The 25,457-nt window shown below is 44.1% G+C and overlaps 1 protein-coding gene across 1 annotated transcript in view; it reads right to left on the bottom strand.

Annotated features, from left to right (window-relative positions):
* The window catches only part of Tnc (tenascin C), an 85,813-nt gene that overhangs the window by 27,683 nt on the left and 32,673 nt on the right, over positions 1-25,457 (bottom strand). The window contains exons 6-14 of the mRNA XM_026781773.1: positions 25,067-25,223; positions 20,699-20,968; positions 19,811-19,996; positions 19,483-19,572; positions 17,545-17,808; positions 12,232-12,504; positions 11,479-11,751; positions 7,919-8,191; positions 5,512-5,784 (exon numbers count right to left, since the gene is read on the bottom strand). Of these exons, the coding sequence (XP_026637574.1) occupies positions 5,512-5,784; positions 7,919-8,191; positions 11,479-11,751; positions 12,232-12,504; positions 17,545-17,808; positions 19,483-19,572; positions 19,811-19,996; positions 20,699-20,968; positions 25,067-25,223 (2,059 nt within the window). The remainder of the gene's footprint in view (positions 1-5,511; positions 5,785-7,918; positions 8,192-11,478; positions 11,752-12,231; positions 12,505-17,544; positions 17,809-19,482; positions 19,573-19,810; positions 19,997-20,698; positions 20,969-25,066; positions 25,224-25,457) is intronic.

The following is a 25,457-nucleotide window of genomic DNA, read 5'->3' as shown; positions in this document are numbered from 1 at the left end:
CTTCCTTCCTTCCTTCCTTCCTTCCTTCCTTCCTTCCTTCCTTCCTTCCTTCCTTCCTTCCTTCCCTCTTTCCTTTCTTTTGTGCGGATATTAAGAAGTTTCAAAGTTCTGACTAACCTTGAATTAAAGCCCACAGTCAGACCCCTGGGATATAAAGAAAATGTTTAAAAAGAAGTAATTGGCATCAGAGTGAATAAGTGAATGGATTCCTTCATCCGGAAGCAGAGACTGAAGTTTTGCTTTGTCTTGGACTTCCTGTGTGGATTTGGAAACAGTTGAAGTTTATTTTATGGGATATTTTTTCATGAGAAGATTTCCCAAGAATTGTAGCTTTATCAAAGCAAAGATGAAATTATATTTACTGTTCAAACAGTCTTGCTTTGTAAAGCAAGGGTCTCAGATGTTGCTTTTGTTTAGATAAGTGCTGACTTTCTTTCTTGCTGGCCTCTGTAACTCTGCGCCATCCAAGCAGTGAGTTCCAGTGAAAACAGGTACTTTCAGCCTAATTATTCAGATGAACGCTTGTCTCATCCACACCCCTAGTCTTTCCTATTCATTGTCTTCTTTTTTGGTACACCTCTTTCAAAGCGTAGAGTCTATTCACATTGTGGATTAGCAGAAACAACACTGTAACTGGACCTGTGCTTCCTTCCTGAGTGTCCCTCTTTCAGCCTCCCTCTCTTCTCTCAGGTCTGTGGGAGGCCCAACAGCAGGTGACAAGTAAGGGCTTGATGGGATCTGTGTTCTTGGGGTACTCAGACTCTCTGCTCACACCTGTTCTTTCTATGTTACTTATGAAATGGCTTAAATTTACATTTGATGATTGAAAAGAAAAATAACAGTTTAAAATCTGATGCCACACACTCAATGTACTACTAAGAGGAAGTCCTATTGTTTCATCTAGGCGTGTTGGTTCTTTTAGCTACTTATGTATACGAATAGTGAGAAAATCTAATACCTTACTCATGATGGGCTAGGGACTTTAACTCTGAGCTACACCCCAGCCTTGTTGTTTATTTTTAACAAGACCACTTTACTGTTGGGAGACAACAGGAGGGACATAGCACTTCTAGAATACCCAGAGAATGTGAGGCAGTTACTTCACCCATGTCTGCTAGATTCCTACATAGGCGGCCAAGAGCACCAGTGGGTACTCTCTTCCCTAACATGAAGAAATTGGGGTTAAAATAAATTTGCAAATTGCCAAGGCTATGTTGGCAAGATGATGTGAGAGAGGTTAAGTATCAACTAGGCTTGATCTCAGCTACCATACATATTGAGCTATACTTATTGACATATCTTCCTTATGGTGATTTAGACTCTGGGACGGACTGGCTCAGTGAAAACAGAAGACCACATTTGTATCTTGAGAGTTACTGTTAGAATAGAATTTCTAACCATTTTTTGAGGTTTGCTTTTCTGAAACCATGGCAGCTGTTACCATTGACTTAGGTAGGACCAGGACAGAAAATAGGCATCATGTCTTTATGTGTTTCAAAGAAATGTCATAGGTCAAATTTAATAGGTGGGTAAAGTTTAGCAAATGACCAGCCTTCCTAGGTTGAACTTGTCAGTTTGTTGTGCTTGGCTGTTTTGCATAAGTTTTTTGTTTGGCTTGGGGCAAGCTTTTTTAAATGTCAAATTATAGTATTTACTGAACTTCTCAGATACTAGGATAGGCCCTTTACATCTTACCTGCCACAATTTGTGGACAAAATTCCTGCTCTAGATCGCCACTAATGTAGATTTTACTCTTTATCTAGACTCTCTACAGTGTGGATAAAAAATCCTCTAAAATGAGTCCAGAGATTCATGAAGCTTTAGACAAGTGTGAAGAGCCCAGAGATTCATGAAGCTTTAGACAAGTGTGAAGAGCCCAGAGATTCATGCAGCTTTAGACAAGTGTGAAGAGCTCCCACAAGGGGTTTTGATGGTCCTCTCCTTCTTAGGAGTGGCATCGCTTTTCAGGGTTAGAAACTTGCATTTAGTGTCATTGTTATTGTTAATATTGCATAGCAACTCTAGTCCATCGGTGGATAAGCTGGTAAGAAAATATGGTAAATACACTCTGTGTGTGTGTGTGTGTGTGTGTGTGTGTGTGTGTGTGTGTGATCTCCACAAATTAAAGGCTAATATCCACATGTATGTGAAATTTCTTCAAGGGCATTGGAAACTTACATGTATGCATAATGGGAAAATCCATGCCTCACTCCAAATGCTATGTAAATGAAGATGATTCCCATTAATAAACATCTGGTATATGTAAAAGCTGTAGAAAACCTGAAGATAAGTACCGAATTCCTTGATTAGGGAATTTACCTAATGGAATCTTTGTAAAAAGGGAGTTGTGTTGAGGCAAAACTTCGCTTGTCCCTTAAACAGTTAGTAACAAGCAGCTCATTTAACACAATAGCCCTTCACAGCTAGTATCTCCTGAGATGTATGTGGGACCAGCCTCCTCCTCATTTATTAAGCAATAATAATGTGAAGTAAGTCGAACCAGGCTGCATTTTAAAGAGAAACAGTATTCCTAGAATACTGAGCTATTAATAGAATCTGGGGTTGAAAGAAAACCAGCCCACAAATCACAATCCCAGAGAACTTAGACAACAATGAGGACCCTAAAAGAGACTTACATAGATCTAATCTACGTGGGAAATAGAAAAAGATTAATCTCCCGAGTAAATTGGGAGCATGGAAAGTTTGGGGGAGAGTTGAAGGGGAGGGGAGAGACAGGGAGGAGAGCAAAGAAAAATGTAGAGTTCAATAAAAAAATCAATAATAAAAAAAAGAATGGGCTTTTTTTTGGGTAAATTTTAACTGCAAAGCTGCATGGCATACGTGCTCCAAGGTCTCTAAGGGTCAAACCAATCTGACTCAGAAACAGCTTACATGGCGTGGCCTTTCTTTCCTGTCAATTTGAGGTGCTGATAATGCTGAAGTTTTCACCACCACATTGGCAAGCTTTTCCACCCACAGGGAGAATAAAGTCCTCCAGATGGAATGCAGTTCTCTACCATCTTTTGCTATAGAAGCAATCTCCTGAATTAAATATAGAGTCTATCACTCTTCTCATGTGACTGTGAGATGACTGGCAGTGCCAGCACTCTCATCATGCAGATGCTTGGTTCTCAGGTTAGTGTTACCTTCATCCAATGCCCAGAGGATGCAACCGCACTGCAATGGGAGATGTCAGACACATCCCAGGAAGAGAATGCTAGTCGGGGTGTGTTCAGCATTCCATGAAAGCAAGGGACGCTTTTCTTCCACCCCTTCTAACCCTTACAAATACTTCTGCTTCAAAAAGAGACAGACACGTTTAAAGACTTAATGCTCGAAACAGGCACCGCATGCACTGTGATTTTGACAAGCTGATGGATGGGAAGAAAGTTCTGGTGCTTTGAACAGACAACAGTGGGTGACAGCACAGGCTTGCCAGAGCAGATGTCAAAAGAGAGCAGCCTATTTGTCACGAATTCAGACAAACGAGACATCTCCAGAACAAGATGGCCAAAACTGGGTCTTCCTATGAGGTTTCGGCTACAATTTAGAGTTTCTTTCTTAACAGTCTAAGGCCCCCGATAAATAAAATCCTGGCAGATGGAAAGCAACTATAGATCACTTTGACCCCAAACAGCATGCAGACATTCCTTTGAGTGAGACACAGGAGACTTTGATTAGAAAGGCCAGAGCCAGATTCGAATGAGCGCTGTGAGGAGTGGAGGAAAAGATGGTTTAGGAACTAAAACAAAATGAGTCATGTTAACTCCGTACAAGCAGATGGCAGTGGCTATGTAGGGAAGAGCACTGAGACTCGCTGTAAAGCTCTGATTAGATGCTTTTATCAAATTGAGACAGATCTGTAAGTAAGAGGATGATAATGGGTAGTAGCTGACTTTTAAAATGTTGCTCAGAGGGGCTCCATACAGACTGAAGAACCCCTGGTGGGAAGAACCCCTGTGCTGCATGCTGCCTGCCTCGTGGGATGCACTTGTGCTGTGTGGACCATCAGGACCTGAGCATGCTGCCTGCCTCATGACCTGTGCAGGTAAATAGTGCAATTCAAAGAAGGCTTATTCAAGGCTAGGGATGGCAGAATTTCAGGATGACTCAGGACAGAGTATGATCAAAACAAGTAACTTCTGTAAGAAGCTAGGGCAAGCTCCTGGGGTCATATTTGAGGTAGGGATGTGGCTAGGAAGAAAGTTGTCTATGAAAGAAAGAAGATTATATATGAAAATCCCATTTAAGTCACCATTATAGTCAAAATTAAAATGCAGAGACTAATTCCATAAAGTTTTAGACTCCATCTTTCAGATAAGAATTGTTCGTTGTTGAGAACCAATTCAAAGCAAGTGTATGTAGTCAACTGATTTTTGTCCTGTCTGGTTTTTTTTTTTTTGTACTTAAACATGAATGGGCTGTGGCTCCCCTTTTCTAGGGACAACCCTGATAATAATTTTCATTCTAAAATAGCATACACATGGGGTCTCTGACAATCATTGGTGACCTAAGTAGAAGGTAATTTTGATGCTGTAATACCAATCTTTTTCTTGGGTTCCCCAGAATAGTTCCTCTTTTGTGAACTATAATGAAAAAGCTGTATTTTTGCATATATATATTATATATAAATACATATATACTTTATATACACACACACAAATGCATTTCTAGTGTGTGGTGCACTAATCACTGCAAAGAGAAGGTATTTCCTCAAATGTACTGAGGATACTGCTAGAGAGTACAAACCTCTCCTTCCTAATTCACAGATGATTCCCTCATCTGCACAGCAGAACTCATCTGGCCCAGAACACATGCTGTGGTTAGATATCCAGAGCCAGCGCAGTTTGAGCCCTTGGGCTTCTCCTTATCTGAACATGACTATCAAATCCTTTTTGCTACACGTCTCTCAATGTTCTGGCCAGGGGCATCTTTACCTCTCCAGCTGGTATTGAGGTTGAGGTGATGTGAACGGTGTGGTTACCTACTGCTTATCTGATTAGTTAACTAGCTTTATTCTTCTTTTTTCGTTTTTTTCAGATAGAGGAAACAAACAAGAAAATAAGCAGGATACTCTTGAAAATTTCCTGAAATCATGAAGATAATTTGGTATGAGGTTGTTCAAGACTTTAGGACAACAAAGATGCTAGGGGAAAAAAAAGTAAATTTGACTGGAAGAGACATCTTGCAAGACCTGGAAAATCCTCATGATGACTTTGAAGTTACCAAAGGGGAGAGTTCCTTTTTTCAAATGCTTTATGGCAACTTGGATAAAGGGTCATACAGTATTTACAATGATCTACTGCTGATAAATCAGACACATAGATTTATGAAAACGTTCCACTTAGATGGCTGTGGGAGGAGAGTTTTGTTAGGCAATGGTGTATCCCAGCGACCTAGGAAAACCAGTATTCCATGGCTTGTACCCCAGTGGCCAATGAAATGAAGTGGCTTCATCCTGCTGACAAAGACTGCAGAGAGAGTGTCAGAAACTAGAGAATGCTCATGTACCTGTGGTGGCTGTGGTACTGATGGTTTTGGTCCGGACGCTGGGAGCAATTCCAGAGAGGTAGACAATGAAATCAGTACTAGGGGGGAGCCCTGAGAAGTGGGCAGTTCGGTCAGCACCAGATATATTACGTTCTGTCGTTTGCTGCAACCTATTGGAATCAATAATTTCAATAGCAAACATGTCGAAGATCCCGTCGGTCGCTGTCCAGGAGAGATCGAAGCTCTCATGAGTTATGCCAGAAACATTTAAGTTTCCAATTTGAGGTTCTTTGGCTGAAAAATGAGAAATTAGGAGAGAAGAAACAAATTGATTATTTGTTTGGCTGTGTTTTGAAGTGGAGGTGGTTAATAGAACGAATCATGCCTGGGGAGAAAGATCTGATGGTTCAAGGCTACAGGAAGACAAAGCAATGCTACCAGTAAAAGTCAGTGCCAATGAAAGAGAAAAGGGTTTTGTTAAGAGAAAAATGAACCAAAGAAGATACGGTTATTATATTTTTCTACTCTACATTTGCCACTCATGATCAGGCCTGGCAAGACACTTCAGGACAGGAGATGTGCTGGCTGGTTGCAGTGGGAATGAATTTGTCTTAGCTGGACCTGCCTCCCAGAGCTCTGCCTCAGGGTCCTGAGGGTTGACAGCTGCTAGGCTCTTGAGCTGCCCTCAGGGACCAAGTGCGTTTTCCCCCTTTAGCCGTTCTTTGCTTTGAGAGGGTGCCCATCTATCTAACAAGTGCTAAGTAATTCTGACACCATGGCCCTCCCTGGGTGGGACCTTGAGGCTTCAGATTTTGGCACTTGAAAGGATCCACCCACCTCTCAGCACAACTCTTGATAATTTTTCATACTTTAGATAAGGGACAGCTAGCTGTTCTCATCGCCTGTTAAAATGGCATGTCCTCTCTTCCTTGTGTCTGTGTGGGCCAAGAAGGCTAGTCCTCCATTGCCCTCCAAGACAGCCAAGCCAAACAGTTCAGCAGGCCATTTATCCAAGAAATTACACTTTGCCTAGGAGATGTCCTGCCAGAGCTCTTGCTTTTCTGAGCTGTAGCAATCTGGCTTGCAAGGGGTGTGCATGAGGAGTGTTTGTGAAGCTGATACAATCTGTGCAGTAAGGAGTAAGACCCCTAATCTCAGAGACACAGAAGAGTTACAGCCCTTCTCCTCTACAGGCTAACTCATCAGAGACAAGAATGTTGCTACCATAAGACAGAATACAGGCGGCATCCAAACCACAAGATCTGCAGGAAAAATCAGAAGTGGTGGGTGATTGTTCTGCCTTCTGGGAAGGAGTCATTTGTGAATGTCAGACAAGAACCCAGAGGAGCATTCAGGAAAGCCTCAACTGCAGTGTCCGGGCATTCTGAGGTCACTGGCCACACAGCCGTTGCTTGAGTTTCGAGGACGTATCAGTGACAGTGCTCAGAATGAGCGAGGCAAAATCGCAGAGTCAACAGAGACGTAAACATTTTCTGTGAGTGTTCACTCACGGTAATATAAAAAGGGGAGCAGTCTCTTGGAAAGTCACTCATCAGGGCACACCGTAAGATGAGCTGCAGAAAACAGGGTTAGGAAGGGCAGACTCCCAGAGGCCATTGAATGCCGAAAGCATTTGTAACTGGAAGAGGGTGATGAGTAAACCAGAATGCACCACTGGTGTGGGGGTTGGGAAGTAGCCACTCCAGGACCAGTGCTTCAGGGAGCAACTCTTATTCACAGAGCACTGTTTCATTTGTAGCCTGGGACACTCCTTGCTCCAAGGGCTACTGCTGAAAACGTTCTCTTCAGGATATTCTCAAGTCCAGATTGTAAGTTGCCTCTCTTTAGTCAGCTATTTAAGTCATTTGATGTTCTAACAATGACTCTGCTTCTGAGAGAATTGCCTACACGAGGGTAATTCAGTTCTCTTCTGCTCACTTAGTTTAAAAGAATCACTGGTTAAGTATAAGCCCTATAGGACCCATCTCAAGGAGGGATTCTGAAATAGTGAAGTATCATTTTCAGACAGCAAGTGAGTCACTAAAATAAATGATCTGTGCTCTATCAAAACTCACATGTGTGAGGATGGGCTTTCTCTTTGCCAGGCTTGGAGATGGGAGTTAAAACCTACAGGCTGGTTATCCGTTGGCCTTCATTCAGAGATGTCATTGTAGGATGGGCCAGGTAAATCGTGAGAGTGGGCGTTAGAGAGCAGAAGGGGCAGTATCTTACATGACTCATCATTGCTGTGGCCAAGGGATGGGATGAAGGAAGAGCTTACAGAAAGGGCTCTGAGCATGCACCATGCATGGAAAAGTCTCAGCCATAAAGAAAAGCTAATGCTCTTGCCATCTCTTGGAGAGAGAGAGAGAAAGAGAGCGAGCAGGGAAGCACAAGGACTGGCGTGGGTGGGGAAGATACCAGATACCTGTGGAAGTCTCAGCAGAGAGCACTGGTGTTCTATAGCTCTGGAGCACCCCATAGATGGAGACTCTATAAGGAGTGTCAGCCTTGAGGCCTGGGATTTCCACAGCCCGGAGGTTACCGGGTACTGTTAGATTCTGAGTAGCCTCCACATTGTTAGCCTCCTGCACCTGAATAACAAAGTGCTTATAGGCCAGGTCATCTGTGGTCCAGTTGAGTGTGAGGCCATCCCAGCTGACCTCGATCACTGATAAGCCTCCCAGCTGAGGGAGCTCCTCTGAAGAAGGCAGAAAGGTTTCTGTCAGTGAGTGCTGCAAACTGAGCAGGAAAGTCAAATGCCCGCAACCCAACTCCAGGAAAGCAAAAGAAGAGAGAGAATGTTGTGGTTTTGATAACGCCTGGTCTCTGGGTATTTTTGTATTCATATTTTGATACTCTGGTTATAGTTTTGTTGAAGAGTTGAAAATAGTCAGCAAAGGAAATTTTGCATCATGCCTCCTTGAGAGGCAAAACCACAGAAGTCTGCAGAAATGCACAGGCAGCAGCGAAGGGCAGCGGGAAAGAAGGTGGAATTGGGATGGGCTAAGGAAGTAGAGTAGTGAGAAGCACAGGATTTAGGGGTCTGTAGACCTGGGTTAGAGTTCTGACACTGGCAAACCGTGTCAGGTTGCAAATCTTGCTTTCTCTCTGAGCCTTCAGTTTGAAATAGAACCATCACATTAGGTTCTATGATGATGACTTAATATTTTTCAACATCTTCATATCATACATTAATCATAGCAAGTGTCTGATAAATGGCAACTTTAAAAATAGAGCCCATTGATGTGTTTTGGAACATCCCAGTCACGTGGCAGAGGCTGACTTGCCTCATTTTATTACTTGAAGCTGTAAAAGATCGTCTGTGGCTGGCTACCTGCACTGCACTCGGACTTCTGAACCAGGCACTGTCTCTAGTTCTGACAGGTGTGCTGCTTTCTCTGAGCTTTTCTCAGCTTTCAAGGACATGAGGTTACACAATAGATTCCTGGTTTGGCTCTCACTCTCCCAACCTTCTTCACTTTTGGCTTGAAGCATATGTCACAAAAGCAAGGCTGGATGAAATGAGCCTGCTTGCTTTTAATTAAAAGTGATCTGTGCTGCGAAATGGTGCAAATGTAAATGTTACAAAGCAGGGCCCACCATTAGTTTTGCTTTATTGGGTAAGAATGCGGTCATTATTGCCAATTAAGAAAGTATGGATTTGGGGTAAGGAAAATGTCCCTGTTTTGAATTCAATGCAGTCTCGGGCTCTCATTCTGAAACAGAGTGGGAGTAGTGTGTTTACATGTGTGTGTGTGTGTGTGTGTGTGTGTGTGTGTACACAAATGTGCAGGGGTCACATCTTTCTTATGTGTTTAGAGCAACGGCCAACTTTACACCCACACACACACGTGTGTGTGTACGTGTACAAAAAAACTTTTGGTAATTTGGTGGCATTATCAAAATCCTAGGCATGTGCATGGAGGCCAGCATCAACATTTTTTGCCACCACACATTTGATCACTCACCGCAGCCCCCTTGGGAGCTATGTCTGGACCCCTTATGAATAGACATAGCTTTCTGTGATAGATGGAACAACATATTTTCAATGGACAATTTGAGTAGAACCTTTTCCCCCCCTTCATTTTAAATGAAAAACATTGAACTTAAATGTCCTGTCCTTTCCTGGAAATGTTTTTATTCCAAGTGTCTTTTATAGAGAGAGTCCTAGACACTTTTTGGTCAGGATGGCTAGATTATTTCCCAGATCTGAAGAGGTCTGGCTAGGAACTGTGTATTACTTATTGCCTCTGAGGGAGCCTGCTGACTCTGCTGTTCTGTACCAGGATTGGTTTTACAACTGTGGTGACTATTCTGGGTTGTCAACTCAATTGCAACTGGAATTATAAAAACCCAAGCGGCTGGGTACACCTGAGAGGAATTATTCTTTAAAAAATAAAATAAAATATATGAAGCTGGAAGAGCCACGTTCAAGCCTGACCATTTGAGAGGGGAGGACCCAGCTTTCATCCGGGCCACACCTGCTGGCATCCATATAGAGCAGAGGGAGGAGGGAAGCTCCCTCTCTGCCTGCTTGCTCTCTCTCGCACTGGCGAGTTTATTCCTTCACTGGCATTAGAGCCTCCTTCTTCAGGAGTCCAAAGTTTAATAAAGGCCAACTGAGACATCCAGCCTTGTGGAATGCATTATTAGATTCTTGGACTTTCTGTTGGTAGATGGTCACTGCTGGGTTCCAGCCTGTAAGCTATTCTAATAAATCTCATATTCTAATAAATCTCATATTCTAATAAATCTCATACACTCATTCTATAACGTTGGCTCCTCTAGGACACCCTGAACAACACTACAATAAACTTAGCTGTTCACTGCAACTGGCTACATGACAGACACGTTGTCAAGTTCTTTCATTTCTTAGTTTACCTGTTTCTCACAGCAAAATTCTAAAGCAGGGATATTATTTTTAATTTGAAGATGAGAAAAGAAGGCCAAGAGATACAAAGCAATACATCCCAAAATAAATATTCAGTTTGTAATATGGAATTCTAGCCCAGACCTGATAGTCACAGACTAATGTGCCAATCATATTCAGGTAAGACTTCCAATGCATGAGGAATTTTTCCTACTTTAAGGACAGGCTGACTTATATTACATCCCTGGTCCAGAAAGCGCCATGTCCCTGTGATGACCTCTACAACAAGTGGTTTAGTATGGAGGTCCCTCATTTTGCCAGACAGTGTTACTCTGAAGGGAATATCAGCCCTGGGGATTTCTGTAGTGTATAGGATACCAGAAATGGTGAGATGATGATCTCCTTCTGCCTGGTCAACTTCCTTGACCCAAGTGATAAACTAACTGGACATAAGTCCTATCTGGTGTGGTCCAGTCCAGTCTGAGGACATCCCAGCTAAGCCTGTCACTGTGAGGTTGCCCAGACCAGAATCTCTTCTGTGTGAGGACACAGAGATGGAGTTACTAAAAGGGAGCTGTACGCTGGAGTTCAAGTGAGATGGGTTTTGGCTAAAGTAGGGATCAACTGTTTGGTTAGTGCTGACTACAGACTGATTTATTGCAGTATTGAGCACACTCCAGTTGTTGGCATTAAAACCATGTTTTTCTTTCAGCCTCTGGGAATAAAAGGCAGTTTTTAGAATTGCTCAAAACTTTCATTCTCTACACACAAATAGGGCTATGGGAAGCTCTTAAGTGTTCTTAAAATGACCTCAGATAGATTTTATTTTTCACTTATAAACTGTGCTTTCCAACTTTTTAGATGTTATAATTGAAACTTACTTTGCAAGATAAGTCAGCTCTCATTTTTGAAAAAGAAAAGTAGGTGGAATTTTCATGGAAAACTACTAGGGTTAGTGCAGAACCTGGCCAAACAATAGATAAGGCACTTGAAAAAAAGCAACAGTGATCCCCTGGTACTTCCCCAAAATGGAATAGGGTAAACCCTGTTTACAGACTTGCTTCTTCTAGAGCACAGACAAGGGTGGAGAAAAGGAGCGAATGAGTCTAGAATACCTGTCAAGACTTCAACAGAGAGAGGGTCTGTGCTGGAGTCCTGAGTGAGCCCTTGGATGCTGATCCGGTAGCGAGTGGCTGCTTTGAGCCCAGGCAGGTCCACTGACCTCAGTCTTCCAGGGACTGTAAGATTCTGGACACTCTGGACCATGTCAGCCTCTAGCACCTGAATGAAAAAGTTCTGATAGGCCCCTTCTGGGGCCGTCCAGTTGAGCCTGAGGGCATCCCAGCCCACCTCCGAGACTGAGACCTCTCCCAGATTGGGAGTTCTCCCTAGAGAAGGACAAAGAACGAGTTTAAACTATGTTGTTAGACCCAGGGAATCCTGATCACAAGCAGGCTCTATATCCCCTGAAAACATGACTTTCTTTAGACAAACATACACCATGCAACTCTCTAAGCTTTGGAAAGAGCAAAAGAGGGAGTGTAGGGACGAACAATCCTAAATTTCAGAAAATTCAGGAATCAATTCTGGGCTAATTTTTTTTTTTGACTGAAGCACTTAATCATCATGGGCCCACATGCTTGATTGTCCCAGATGGTGAACTCCGTACAGCAGCAATGCGTTGCCTATGGGAAATGTTAGGGTGGCCTTGGGACTGTTTTACTTGATGACATGGCTCTCCAGCATCAGACTTCATGACACTATAGCTTGTGGCTGGCAAGGCCACTCCAATGTCATGGCGTATGATTATCCTTGGTCACTTTCCTGTTGGGAAAAACAGAAGTTTTAGGGATAAAGGTAGAAAGTACCTGTGGAGGCCTCGGCAGAGAGCACTGGTGTTTTAGAGCCCTGGGCTACCCCATAGATGGAGACTCTATAAGGAGAGGCAGACTTGAGACCCGGGATGTCTGCAGCCCGGAGGTTGCCAAGCACTGTGAAGTTGTGAGTAGCCTCCACCTTGTTGGCTTCCTGCACCTGCATGACAAAGTATTCATAGGCCAGGTCATCTGTTGTCCAGTTGAGTCTGAGGGCATCCCAGCCGGTCTCAGTCACAGTGAGATTTTGCAGGGAAGGTGTTCGTTCTGAACAATGACAGAGACAAGGTCAATTATACTAGTCTTCAATGCTTGCCTTTCCAGAACCCAAACAATGCACTGGCCAAAGCCAATAGAGTCTGTGCCAAGCTGCTGTCACCGTATGCCCAGTAGTGCTGTCTCCATCAAATGCAATACATAGGTTAGTACAGTACTGACTTTACCTTTGTACATAGTTGAGTTTTCTTTTGGAAATACACTTTCCTATAGACAAATGTCCTAGAGAAAACTCTAGACAGTTGTGTGCTGGACTCCACACCTCAGCTTTCATTGGGCAAAGTAGTTTTTATTACAATGAGTTAGCCTCCGCTGTTCTTGGGTCTTTGTACAGCACTTTGAGTTTTGTGTCTGCTTGGCTTTGCTAGGCTTCTCCGTGTGCCGTCTTGACCTCTCCTGAGACGTGTGCCGCAGTTTAGTTTGGACTTTTTGTTTCTGGGGTTCAGATCAGTTCTTATAAACCACTCCAAAGGAGAGTAGGGATAAGTTAATACTACCGCTACCGCTGAACTGAGGCAGATGACACACTTTTGGAAGGTTGCTCCGTATTGCCTGGGATCTGGGAGAAGCAATTTATCAGATTGTGTTATAATTTGATTCACCACCTTTGTCTCCAGAACACGGAGATGCGGTAGTCTCCCTTGTCCAAATCTGCCTTACAGGGGTCATTTGCTTGCACTGAGTTTGTGTGGACCCTGCATGACCTACAGAAAAAGATTTCTCTGGAAATGGATCCTGAAAATGGGAGGGTAGGAACTCTTGGCTCCTTTGAAAACAACAATCCATTTTTCCTGTTTATGTAGCTGCTGATTTCCAATGAGCCTGCATGACCAGGGCCTAGAACTTGGGTACATAAACTCAGACAAACTAGTAGGCCACATCTGGCCTGATGCCTGATACCAGCTTTTACATCTGGAAGTCATTGGTTAAAAAAAATCCAAAGGATGACATTCCATGACGCATAGAAGTGTGAGAATTTTTGTGTTAGAAATGGAGCTTTGGTAGCCACCTATTCCTCCAGCTTTCCCCTTCTTTTTTATAGATGTATCAAGAAAGACCTATGACTTGTTATATCTGAGTGGTGTGTGATCACATCTACAACAGATACTGTTGGTAGGCCACTCCCCTCATCTGGCCATCAAACACATGCTCAGATAAGTAAAAGCCTAAACTTCCACTAATAAACTTATGTGACTGACAGAGGAATTCCAGTGTGGGAGAAGGGTGTGTATGGGGTGCCTTGAATAAAGATGCAGCAGCAAGAGTTGAAGTAGGAACCCTGGAAGCTGTATGTAAGTGCTGACTCTTCATTTCCAGTGTGAATGATGTACTGTGGTCTCACTGCAGCATCAGCCAAGGGTTCCCGTTGGCTACTTGCACCCCAGCCTTCCTGGCAACTCATGATGAAAAGGCTATTGTCCTCTCACAGCTGTGCTTCGGAATCTACCCTCTGAGCAATGTCAGCGGGGCTAGAAAATCAGAATTTCCAAGTCTGTGTCATCTGTGCTCAGGGTGGGCTGAGCAGCTGCAGCGAGGAATCCCTGGGCATCTCTTCAGCCCTTCAGATTCCCACCATTGTATAGATGGTGACCACTGACTGGCAGCCTACTTGCTCTTTGTATGTGTGAGGGAATGATTCTCCTACAGCAAGGAGAAGGTTAAACGCAAGTCTGAAGACCACCACAAGCTTCAAATGTTCCAAACTTCAAATGTTCTAGAGAGAAAACATACTTGAAATACAAAGTATAAATATAGAAATATAACTGCCTTGGGGTTTTCTGGTAATTCTCAGTAACTACCAAGAACGAAGCCAAAGGCCCAGGACATCCACATTCTACAGCTGTCACCATGTAGCCTCAAGCCTCGGGACCCATGGTTTTCCTCTTAGGCACACAGCAGGACCATGCTTGTTTCATGACTATGAAGCTTCCCATGACTCTGAGTTTCATAGATTTTGTTCAAAGCTTCTGGAAAAGAGACTGCCCCCTCCCCACTCTCCCCTCCTTTTGTTTGTTGAGGACTCAGCCCAAGGGCACCTCTTCTGAGATTACTCTGAACTCTTTGTCTCCTTTGGCAGGTGGGTTATGGGAACCTGATGTTTGGGTGGAAGCATCACCCTGGCTCCTGGCATCCGTATATCCAAAGAGTCTGGAATGTTTGGGTGGAAGTTCCATCCCAAGGCCCCTCCCCTGGGAGTTGCCTCAGTCCGGACTCCACCTCTGAGAAAGCCTGCCAAGTGATGACCCCTCCCCAGAGATGCTCAAGTCCACTCCCACAGGGTATTTAAACTGCCCGCCCCCCAGAGAACAAACTCATGGTTTTCTTGTCTTCCTTCCCCAGCACCTCTCTGGGTGCTACCAGGCTACCCAGGAGCGTTGGTATCAATTAAATCTGGGCTTTTTGCAGTTTGGTTTGATTTGGTCTGATTTGAATTATGTGTCAGCAGAGAGGTTTATTGGGGTGCAGAAACTTTCACCTGCCTCTCCCCTCTTCCTTGTGTCTACAACAGTAGAGCTGCATCCTTTGAGTACGGGCTGCATCTTTCTCATCTCGTGGCACTGTGAACCTTTCTCTCCTGAGTGTACCTGTTCTGTTGGATTCTGCATGCATTGACAGGATAAATATTTGAATGAACTTCAGTTTGCTCCATAGACTATCAAAATGGTAAATCAGAGCAAACTGTTCTCTAATACCATGCCTGAAGCTTTGGTTCGGAACAAAACTTCACGTGAGTCACTGAGGTCTCAGTGGTGAGTCGTAGACTGTTGTGGAAATGTGCTTCATGGCCTTGGCTTCTGCCTATTGTCTTCCTCTGCGGCTCTTACTGCTCACAAGAAACTCACAGCCTTGGCCTTAGGCAGAGTTTAGTTAATGAGAATGTGAAAGAAGAATGAGAAGAGAAAAACTGAGAGAAGAGCTGAGAAGACGGGAGAGTTGAGAGGAGGGAGAAGACAAGAGAATGTGGCTAGCCACACTGACTTTCCTCCATGCTGAAAGGGAGCATTGCCTTTCTCCTTATCCCACCTTCCTTTGATCTCTCTGCTTCCCTTCCTCCCTCATTTCATCCTCTCTCTTTGTAATGTCCATATTAAACAGGCTTAAAGAATGACTACCCTGCTCCTTTGTCCTGCAGTGTGTTAAACAGCTGCTAAAGCAGAGAAGGACAAAAAAGACACCAAATGTGGTGATATTGGCTCCAGGGCTGCTGGATCGCTGCAGATATTCGTGGCACTAACCCTGGCTTTGGATGTGTTCCAGTCACTGCAGGCAACAGTAGACCAAGGAGACCGTCCCTACATTCTGGTCATGGGGAGGAGGAGGTCAGGGACAATAAGGTAAATACTGCCACTCTCAAGTCAGTAAGTGTCCAAGGAACCTTGGAGAGGCATCAGACGTAGACCAGGGTGGGGACTTTAACAGGGGGTTCAGAGGATACCTTTGTTTTCAATAACACTTGAAGTCAATGAGACTAGAGAGAATGCTGTGTGGAAAACTGGAGACCAGTATAACAAAAGCTTCAGAGGCTTGAAGGAGGAGGCAGGTTCGGCGAACATACAAGGTGAATGTTACATGATGGCCAAGGACATGCGTCCTGGAAGCTAGGTCTGAGAGATCAAATTTTGAAGGCCCACCCATCCCATGGAAAAGTTCTTTGTATTTTCATTTCTTTTGGAGCAAGCTAGCCATGCAGGTGGTACTATGTGTAGAAAGATTAACTATATTTTCAATATGATGCTACATCATGGAAGAGGCCTGCAAGTGGGCCACTGCTATGATTGGAACATCGGGATTCCTTGGAGAAAGCACATGATGGCCACTGATCCTCTGCTTTCTCACAGCATCCACAGATAAGAACTATCTTGCAACGTCTACTTTTGACTCCAAAGTTGCAGGATTGGAGTTCCCTTCTGGGGGTTGATAATGATTCTGGGAAAGAGGAGAGAGTAGAGAAGAGGAGAAAGGAGGAAGGAGAAGAACAAAGGAGGAAGGAGAACATTTTCTTCCTTCTTATATTTCTGATTCATTTTCAGGTCGCCTGGAACATTATACTAAGTACATGTGAAGCTGGATTACTGAAGTTGGACTTTGAGATTAATCTGTTTTTAATTCTACTTCCCTACCTTTGATTAACTGAACTGTGAGAGGCTCATGCTGTCAGGGATGCTTGCAAGGGAAAACAAATGAAAGATAAGGAAACAGATGACCATGTGGCACACTCTTTCTTTAACACCTAAGAGTGGACTGTGTGCAGTTATTGCTTAATATATGCTTGTTAATGAAAATGGGAGCGAAGACTACCACTTGCCAAATCTTAAAGAATCTTGAGAACTTAATGGCTCAAATTGAATGTGTCATTTTTCATATAACAAACATTATTTTCCTGCCAGATTCTCTCTTCAGCTCAGTTCTGGAAGAAACGTGACAGGAAGGAAGATTGGTGTGGTGGCTAACACAGTTGGAAGGGACCCAGATCAGCCCGGGAGAGCCAGGAACCTCTTCGTGACTGGAAACAAAGGGAAGGTGTGAAGGGTGCTGGGGAAGCCTGGGGACAAGTGTGACTCTCCTGGGCCACCTTGAGGAAAGCAAGAGACCTGTAATAAAAACACTCCAAGGAGGAAGTCCAAATAACGAATCCCAACAACCCAGGCATCTTTCAGGTAATGAAAAAAAAATAAAGTTGTCGTTAGATTAAGGAAGAGAACTAAGGGATGTAAAGAGTTCCATGGAACGCACCATTCTAAAAAGAGAGAAAAAAGCACCTTGAAGAAGGCAACACTGCGCTCCATGTTTTACAGTTCCCCGCTAGAAATACTTAACAATCAGCATTTCGTTGTGAGGGAGCTTGGTTCAGCTGACTGACAGCAGGAGGAAAAGTCAAGGAAGCTGCCCTTTCAGTGTGGCAGAGAGTGCTTTATGAGGGTAGAAAGAAGCATGTTTTGCCCTCGGGCATCACATTCAGACCTTCTGACAGATACAAAGCTCTGCCACCCAAAGTCAGCAGATGACTTGGGGAAGCTCAGGGTGACCTACCCGTGGATGCCTTCACATGTGCAGGCTTGCTCTTGTGTCTGCCCTTCTCAGCAGTGAGAAGGACAGAGTATTCTTGCCCTGGCTCCAGATCTCTCAGGACATGGGAGGTGGCATCCTTTGGCAATTGGACCTCTTTTGACTGGCCTGTGGGGAGGCTGTAGTTGAGGCGGTATCTGTCAAACTTAGCCAGTGGTGTCTTCCAGAATAGAGTCAGACTGTCCTGTGAGGTTTCAGACACCTGCAAGTCCTTGGGTGCATCAATTTCTGGAGAGAGAATCAAGAGGGATCTGCTTTAGATTGCAAATCAAAAAAGGTTGTGTAGCTGCAGGACAGTGGCCTGACTGACCTTTGATTAGACAGGTGCCATTCATTGCACACTACCTTTCGGGATTTGGGGGAAAATGAAAGTGGAGTGGTTTATCTAAATTATGAAATGCTACTTAAGAAAGCACTTCCAAGAGACAGACAGTTGGTCTCAAGAATGGTAAAGGATAAAAAAATGACACTTAAAACCAATATATTGAAACCTCGTGCCCAAAAAAATGCTATTCAGATGTGAGGGTCATCATAAGTCACCATGGTTAGGTTCAGTGGACTAACCACAGAGACCCAGAATGACCTCAGCCCCTTCTGTCACCCGAATAGAGAGAGAGTCAAGACAGACATCTCAATGGACAAGACAGAGAGCCCTCAATAGGAACTGATTTTCTAGCCCTTTTAACCTTACTTGTCAGCACCAAGACTGTGAGAAAGAGATCTCTCTCTTAATAAAGCTACCTGGTCTAAGGCATTTCGTTGCTGTAGCCCAGGTGGATGGATACATCCCACTTGTATTTTTGGTTGTTAGCCTAGCCTTTAAAGACAGAATCATCTCTCTGGTCCCATTCCACTTATTTAAGTCTGTGAAATGGTGAAATTACAGCTGTGATGGAGAGTGCTAATTGAATTCTCAGGGTTATGCAGAAAGGGCAAGAGGGAAGTGGTCATTGTGAGATATTCCAACAATGGTACTCAGGATGCAGTGCAATGATTCTGAGTCTCTGTTGTCCATACCTTTGCAAACCTACATGTGATGAGATGCCCAGAACTAACACACATGTCCACATATATGCACACGCATATGCATGCACATACACACATATGTGCAGATACACAGTGTACGCAACACTACTGAAATTTAAAGCCAAGAGCTTGTATCCAGTAATAGAATTATTCTTTATGCAATCTGCTACTTTGAGGGAAACTAAGTGAAGGGTACAGACGTATCTCTGAATGATAGCTCATTAACTGCATATTTATCTACAATTGTCTCAAAATCACAGTGCATATATATGGATATGTTATAAGTATACATAAATAAAGATGATGTATGTATATGTACAGCTAGATTTTGCATCCCAAGGAAACGCAACCAGGTATGATCTACATCTCACACACCCCAGCCTCTCCTGTCTTTACAGTGCCAGGACAGGTTAGCTGGAAGCTGCTGGGAGGCAGAGGGGCAGTACACTTTAGGAAAGAAGCAGTGACTCCAAATCCTTTAGCCCTTGCTGGTCTTTATCCAAGGCTGTGCTATAGGATACAGTGGGATCCGGGGGCTGCACTGTCTATATGGACAGTTGAATATTTGCCTGCTAGAGGTATTTTCTCAGTTGCTAAAGGTAAACTTCATATTTGTACCAATTAAACTAGCTATTTTGAAAGGGTAGGTTGATAAAATAAAAATTTGTGCCTTTTATAAGGTCTGATTCCAATTTTTCTTTCAAATTCCTTTATTCTCTTCCCTCTCTAGAGAATTGTGTTAGGATGTTCCCTTGGGCTCCGTGTTCCTAGAGACCCCTTTCTCCTCCGACTATGTTTTATAACACACTTCTCTCAGCAGCCCTGGCTTGGCTGCTCTGTCTACCTCAGCAATGGTGGTGCTCCCATGGACCTCACCTGTGGCTGCATTAATGGTTGCTGGGTCACTCTCCTTGTCTCCCTTCACAGCAGAAACGCCAATGCCATATTCAGTTCCTGGCCTCAGACCTAAAAGAGAATGTGTAGGTAGGGATCATTCTAGAAGCAGGCAGGGTCTCAGGGAACTCTAAGAGTGACCCAGGCTGGAATCTGGTCACTGTGATTTCTGTACGTCCATCGTCTGATGCAAACTAATTTGGAACATTGACAGCAAGAGGAATGGATGGAAGCTCTTTTTTTTTCCTTCTCTTTGGCAGGTTGAAAAGAGGGACACCTGGCCGCCGGCTCCTGTTTTGTCAGAGCTCACCTGTGAGTGTGGTTTTGGTTGTGGCCTGCTGGCTCTTGGGAACATCAACCTCAGCATGGTCACCTCCTGAGATAGGTGCGTATTTAATTCTGTAACTATCGATGTCGGCCTTGACGTTCCTCCACTCCAACGTGATGCTGTTGTCTGTCTGGGAGACACGGCGAAGGTTCTTGGGTGCATCCAGGCCTGTTTAGGAAGAGAAAGGAGGCTTTGTATTACACCAGGCACCAGGATAGTAGATTTGACATTTCTATCAGAGGTTCAGAAGGCACCTGCCCATGGATGGAAATGTCAGAGTTCCCCACAGTCCCTGTCTTGGAAGCTGATACAGGAATTAAACCAAGAGCACAGGCATGGCTCCTTTCTCAATGATTTATCAGCTGCATTTGTTTTTCCATTTTTTGTGTCGGAAGAACAGAAAGCTCCCAAAATAAAACTGTGAGTGAGTGGGAAAACTGTTCAGTTGACTTAGTAGATTCTTATTAACTTAGAGATGACCTCTGGTTCTTCCTAAACTCCAGTAAGGCATGTATAGGATGGACACCTTTGAAGTAATGCCATTTGCTAAGATGCCAGGCAAATGCTTTACCACCGAGCCACTACATTTTAACTAGGAATTTGTTGGGAGTATCAGAGCAGCCCTGCCCCGTTACTCTCCTTCTCTCTCCCCCTCATACATGTACACATGTATGTACATATGCACACAAATGTGGAAGGTTATTTAAGCCTTTTTTTTTTAAATCAAGTCACCAGTTACAAAGGTGGAAAGGCCATCCTGACTGTCTTCAAGGTCACATGAGCCTAAGAGGACTCACAGGTAGAATGGAGCAGGACTCTCTGTGCTGGTGTCCTGTCTTTTCTGCACCTGTCAGTGGGGGCAGTTCTCACCTGTGGTGAAGGTCTCCTTGGCAGGGTTGCTTGCCATGTCCACCCTGCGGGAGACAAGGGACACCTCATACTCGGTGTCAGGCCGCAGGTTCCCAATAGAATACTGGTTTTCTTCGTGTGTGAGGTCAATGGTGGTGCGGTCTCCAGGCACATCCTTGATGCCATAGGAGAGCTCAATGCCATCAATCTCAGCCAGAGGCTTGAACCAGGTGACCAGGGCTGTGGTGTCTGTGACGTCTCTCACCTCGATCTGACTGGGGGCATCCAGGCCTGTGAGCAACAAGGGGAAGAGTAGCTTCAGAGTGCTTTGCCACATACCATGGAAGATATTTGGTTCATAATGAGTCCTTACTTTCTTTTGCCCTTGTGAGTCTTGGTTTCTGTCTGACAAGTCACGTGGAGGGACCGTGATATCTACTTTGAGGGCTTGTGTGTTTGTTTCACAAATAGTAAAAGAGACGAAGCCTGTAAAGCATCCAGAATGGAACCTGGCACACAGCAGTTCCATGACGGAAGTCTTTCCTTTGTCTGCTGCCACCATCACCACTACTGTTAGCAGCTACTGTTCTCCTGAACTGAGAGAATGTGTGTGAATGTGAGTGTGTGAGTGTGTGTGAATGTGAGTGTGTGTTAGTGTGTGAGTGTACGAGTGTGTATGAGTGTTTGAGTGTGTGTATGAGTGTGTGTGTGTGCATGTGTGTGAGTGAGTGTGTGTGAGTGTGTATGTATATGTATATATACAGAAGCCAGAGGACACTCTCAAGTGTCATTCCTCAGGGAAACCCACCTATTTTCTTGAGGCCTAGTCTTTCTTTCATGGGCCTGAAGCTCACCACATAAGCTAGCGAGCTCCAGGGATCCACCTATCTCTAGGTGCTTGCACTTCAGAACTGGTATTGCAAGAGGACACCATCAAATCCAGCTCTTTAATGAGAAGCCAAGTCCTCCTGTTTGCAAGGCACAGACTTTACCAACTGAGCTCTCTCCTCAGCCATGTCTTTAGCAAGACTTTCCAGGATGACAGACAACTTTTCTGTTAGGATCATGGAACAGAGGCATGAGACAATGGACTGTCCTGGTGGGTTTGAAACATTTTGTTGCATTGATCTCTGTCTCTGTCTCTGTCTCTGTCTCTGTCTCTGTCTCTCTCTCTCTCTCTCTCTCCTCTCTCTCTCTCTGTGGCATGCACAAGCATAGCACACTTGTAGAGTTCAGCTGCTGGGGCGTGGTTCTTTCCTTCCAACATGTGGGACATGCACGTTGAATTCAAGTTCTCAGGCCCTAATTGGGCAACTTTGCCAGCCTTAAAGTTGTTTTTGACAAAAGAACTAGGGCAAGAGTCATTGTTATTTCAAGTCTTGCCCATTTTTGTCTCCTCATCCTGGGTGTAGGTCCTGTTAAACTCATTTCCTGCCCCATCCACCTTGAGTCCATGCTTCCTCACCTGTGTGGCCCCAATGCTGGTCTCCCGAGACTGCCCTCCTCCCCTAACCCCTTCCTGGCCATCCTCTCCAATGTGTCTTGTAAATTATAGCCTAGCCAGGAGCCTCATTGTCCCTGTTGTAACCAGATGCACATAGTCTCCCTACTTGTAGCTGCTACTTCCCTGAGAAAGCTTTGCGATAGAACACTTATCTCACTAGCTCGTTAAAGATGTCTTTACAGTTTGGATACATCTAGATTGGGTCATACATTCATTCAGAAAACGATGTTTGGCTTTTGTGATCCTTAGGCCATCCTGGGCATTTAATGTGGGTCTTTATTTTTTTTTTAAAGTAGTTTAGTCTATGTTCTCATCATCCATCTGATGAGCACTTTTAAACAGAGGCAGTTGGTACTCAAGCAGAGTATGGAAAGAGTACCAGTGTCTGATAGATTATGAGGATGCTTCATGGTCCAGTTTTGAAGTCTAAGTGGTTATGTATCAGCTAGTGGTTAATGAGTCCACAAATCATGAAAATGATGTTATCATGGTTGGCGACACTGCCTTGCCTTTCAGTTGTCAGTCGCAAAGCCACATAAACTGCTAAGGAGGTTAGGCTGTGGCTAAGGATACTGAAAACGAAGATTGACATCACTGCACATCTGACTCATGGATCTGTGGCATCAGTGCCTCATTCCTATGACAACTTCATGAGAATGACACTATGAACCCATTTTTCCAGATGTTGTACCCAAGACTTAAAGAGCTGGGACATTTTAACGTGATTGAGAATGGTGAGAAGGAATTTAAACTCAGGACCACCTGCCCCTTCACTTTCCCAGGACAATGGATCTCATCAGCATTTACGTGTCAAGAAAGATCACAATAAGTCAGAGAGAAAGAATCAAACATGTTTTGCAACAAAGGTTAAGGTTCTTTAATTTCTGGAGAAAATCTTAGAAACTTATGCAAAAGGAACAAGAAAGTGTGTGTCCATCAGTGTTGGTATTTCCATGTTCTAGAACTTCAAAGGCTGGCCATTTGTCCTTAATAAGCAGAATATAAAGCAAGCAAGCCTCAAATTTGGATTAAAGAGCAGAAGGTAGGTAAAAGAAAAGCCATTTGTCTCTCCAGTATGCTTTCCTTAGAATGGATAAGCATTTTCTTGATCTTCCTGCTGCCTTGTTGCTGATCTGACAGTTTCCTTTCTTGTCAATACCTGCCTTGTACCTACCACAGAGAGCTCTTGTCAGGATGATGGAAAACACTTGCTCACAAAGCACATGGTTTCCTGAATTGGCCCTGAGCTATGCAAAACGTGCAAGCACACAAGCGCAAGGTGTTCCTTCTTGCCATTAGTCAACAGACTTAACTTTCCCAGCAAGCCCCTGCCAACAAGAGTCAATTTCTCAAAGAGTTGGCACATCTGTTCTCTTGAAGAAAATCAGACATTTTCTTACTAAACAATAATGTAGACTGTTTTCTCTATTCTTCCTTTATCTTTTATTAAAAAAATTCCTGTTAGAACAATTCCAAATTCAGTTATATCCCATAAAAGTCTCTATAATTGTGTTAAATCCTATTTCACCCCAAGATTTTCTAAGGATATTAGTACCAAGTAAAAGCTGTGTATATGTGTGCATGTGTGTGTATGTGTTTGAAAAATGTGTTTGTGAGTCTGTGTATGAGTGTATGTGGATTTGTAAAAGTATGTATGTGTGTGTGTGTGTGTGTGTGTGTGTGAGAGAGAGAGAGAGAGAGAGAGAGAGAGAGAGAGATAGACTTTGTGAAAGTGTGAGTATATATTATTATGTATGTTTGGATGTATGTATATGTGTGTGTGTAAGCTGTATTATGTGAATGTATGTGTGTGTGTGTGTGCGTGTGTGTGTGTGTGTGTGTGTGTGTGTGTGTGTAACTTTTTGAGACAGGGCTCTGGCTAGCCTTGGCCTGGCCAGCCAGTCTCAGGGCTCCTCCTTTCTCCACCCCTCAGCTCTGGATTATGTTATTTAGCTACATGCTTGGTTCTTATGTCACTGCTGTGGGCTGAACACGGCTTGTGCAGCCACTGCTTTTCTGACTGGAATATCTCTCCAGACCTTCAAGTAAAATTTTATTTAGGTTTCTACGGAGACATGAAATCAACATTCTGCAAAAGTCAGAGTATAATCAAGGCTGGTTCTAAAGGCAGCCATGCTTGGAGGCACAACCAGGACTGTCTGAACTGCATGGTGTTAAAGCAACTCAATCCTCCAAGCCTTCCTTGGTCACTGCTCTTCATACATAATACAACACAGGCCTCGCTTTGGTCACAGGAGACTTGATATTAGCGTTAAGTGAGATAATGTGGTAGACATCTTGTGATAATCTCAGTGAGTTCACCTTCTGCACCTACGGGCTCTGAGAATGTGACTTTGGGGTGCTTCAGAAAGGAGATGCTTGTGTTTCTATGTCTCTCACACTCGGGCTGACCTGAGGATTTGCTCTGACAGGATTGATAGAAATGTCAGTTTGGAGTCTAATCCACAGCCATGCCAACACGCCACACTTCACAGAGCAGGAAATCACCGTCTTGCTATGCTTTGCTTTTGTTTTTTGAGACCGTGTCTCACTCTGTAGCTTACACGATCCTGGACCTCAGCATGGAGCTCAGGGTGTCCTTGAGTACTCCTGCCTGAGCCTCCAGAGTTCTAGGATCACAGGTGGCTATCCTAAACACAGCAGTCCCAGTCCACAAAGATGCATACAAGATTCCTGTCAAGGACAAGCCCTACACAGCTGAGCCCAATGCCAAATCACAAACCTGCAGAATTATCATTTGAGGCTCTCCATATGGACTTTGTAGTAGTAAGCAAATTCTCACTGATGCAGGTGCTGCGTCAGATGTTGTAAGCCAGAAGGCATAATGAGACACAGCCCTATCTCAGGTCTTAGGTGATACTCACGGGTTGTGGTCACTTTCTTCAAGCCAGGGCCTCGGGTGTTGTTTTTCACAATGTGCAGAGATATTTCGTATTCTTGCCCAGGAGCAAGGCCAGTTTGTCGGTAAGAGGTCTCTGGTCGCCTCAAGCTTTTGGTAATTTCCCCCTCATCTTCTTTATTCTGTCAGAGGGAAGCACAGAGCTAACATTCAGAAGCAGTGACAACCCTTCATTCCCATGCTTTATTCAGTTCTTCTTTCTGTTTCACTCATTCACTGGGTGTCTCCTCTGCCTCCCAGCAGACTGAGAAGTTAGATGCTGAGAATACGGAAATGAGAAAGATGCTTCTTGATTTCATCCCTTCCTCACCCTGTCAGATGGCACGGAGTGGGAGTCACCACCCACCCTTCCTTGA

Source organism: Microtus ochrogaster, chromosome 10 (genome assembly GCF_000317375.1).
Source record: "Microtus ochrogaster isolate Prairie Vole_2 chromosome 10, MicOch1.0, whole genome shotgun sequence".
NCBI classification, from domain to species: Eukaryota; Metazoa; Chordata; class Mammalia; order Rodentia; family Cricetidae; genus Microtus; species Microtus ochrogaster.
Note: the sequence above shows the minus strand (reverse complement) of the source record. Positions and strands in the feature narration are given on the sequence as shown.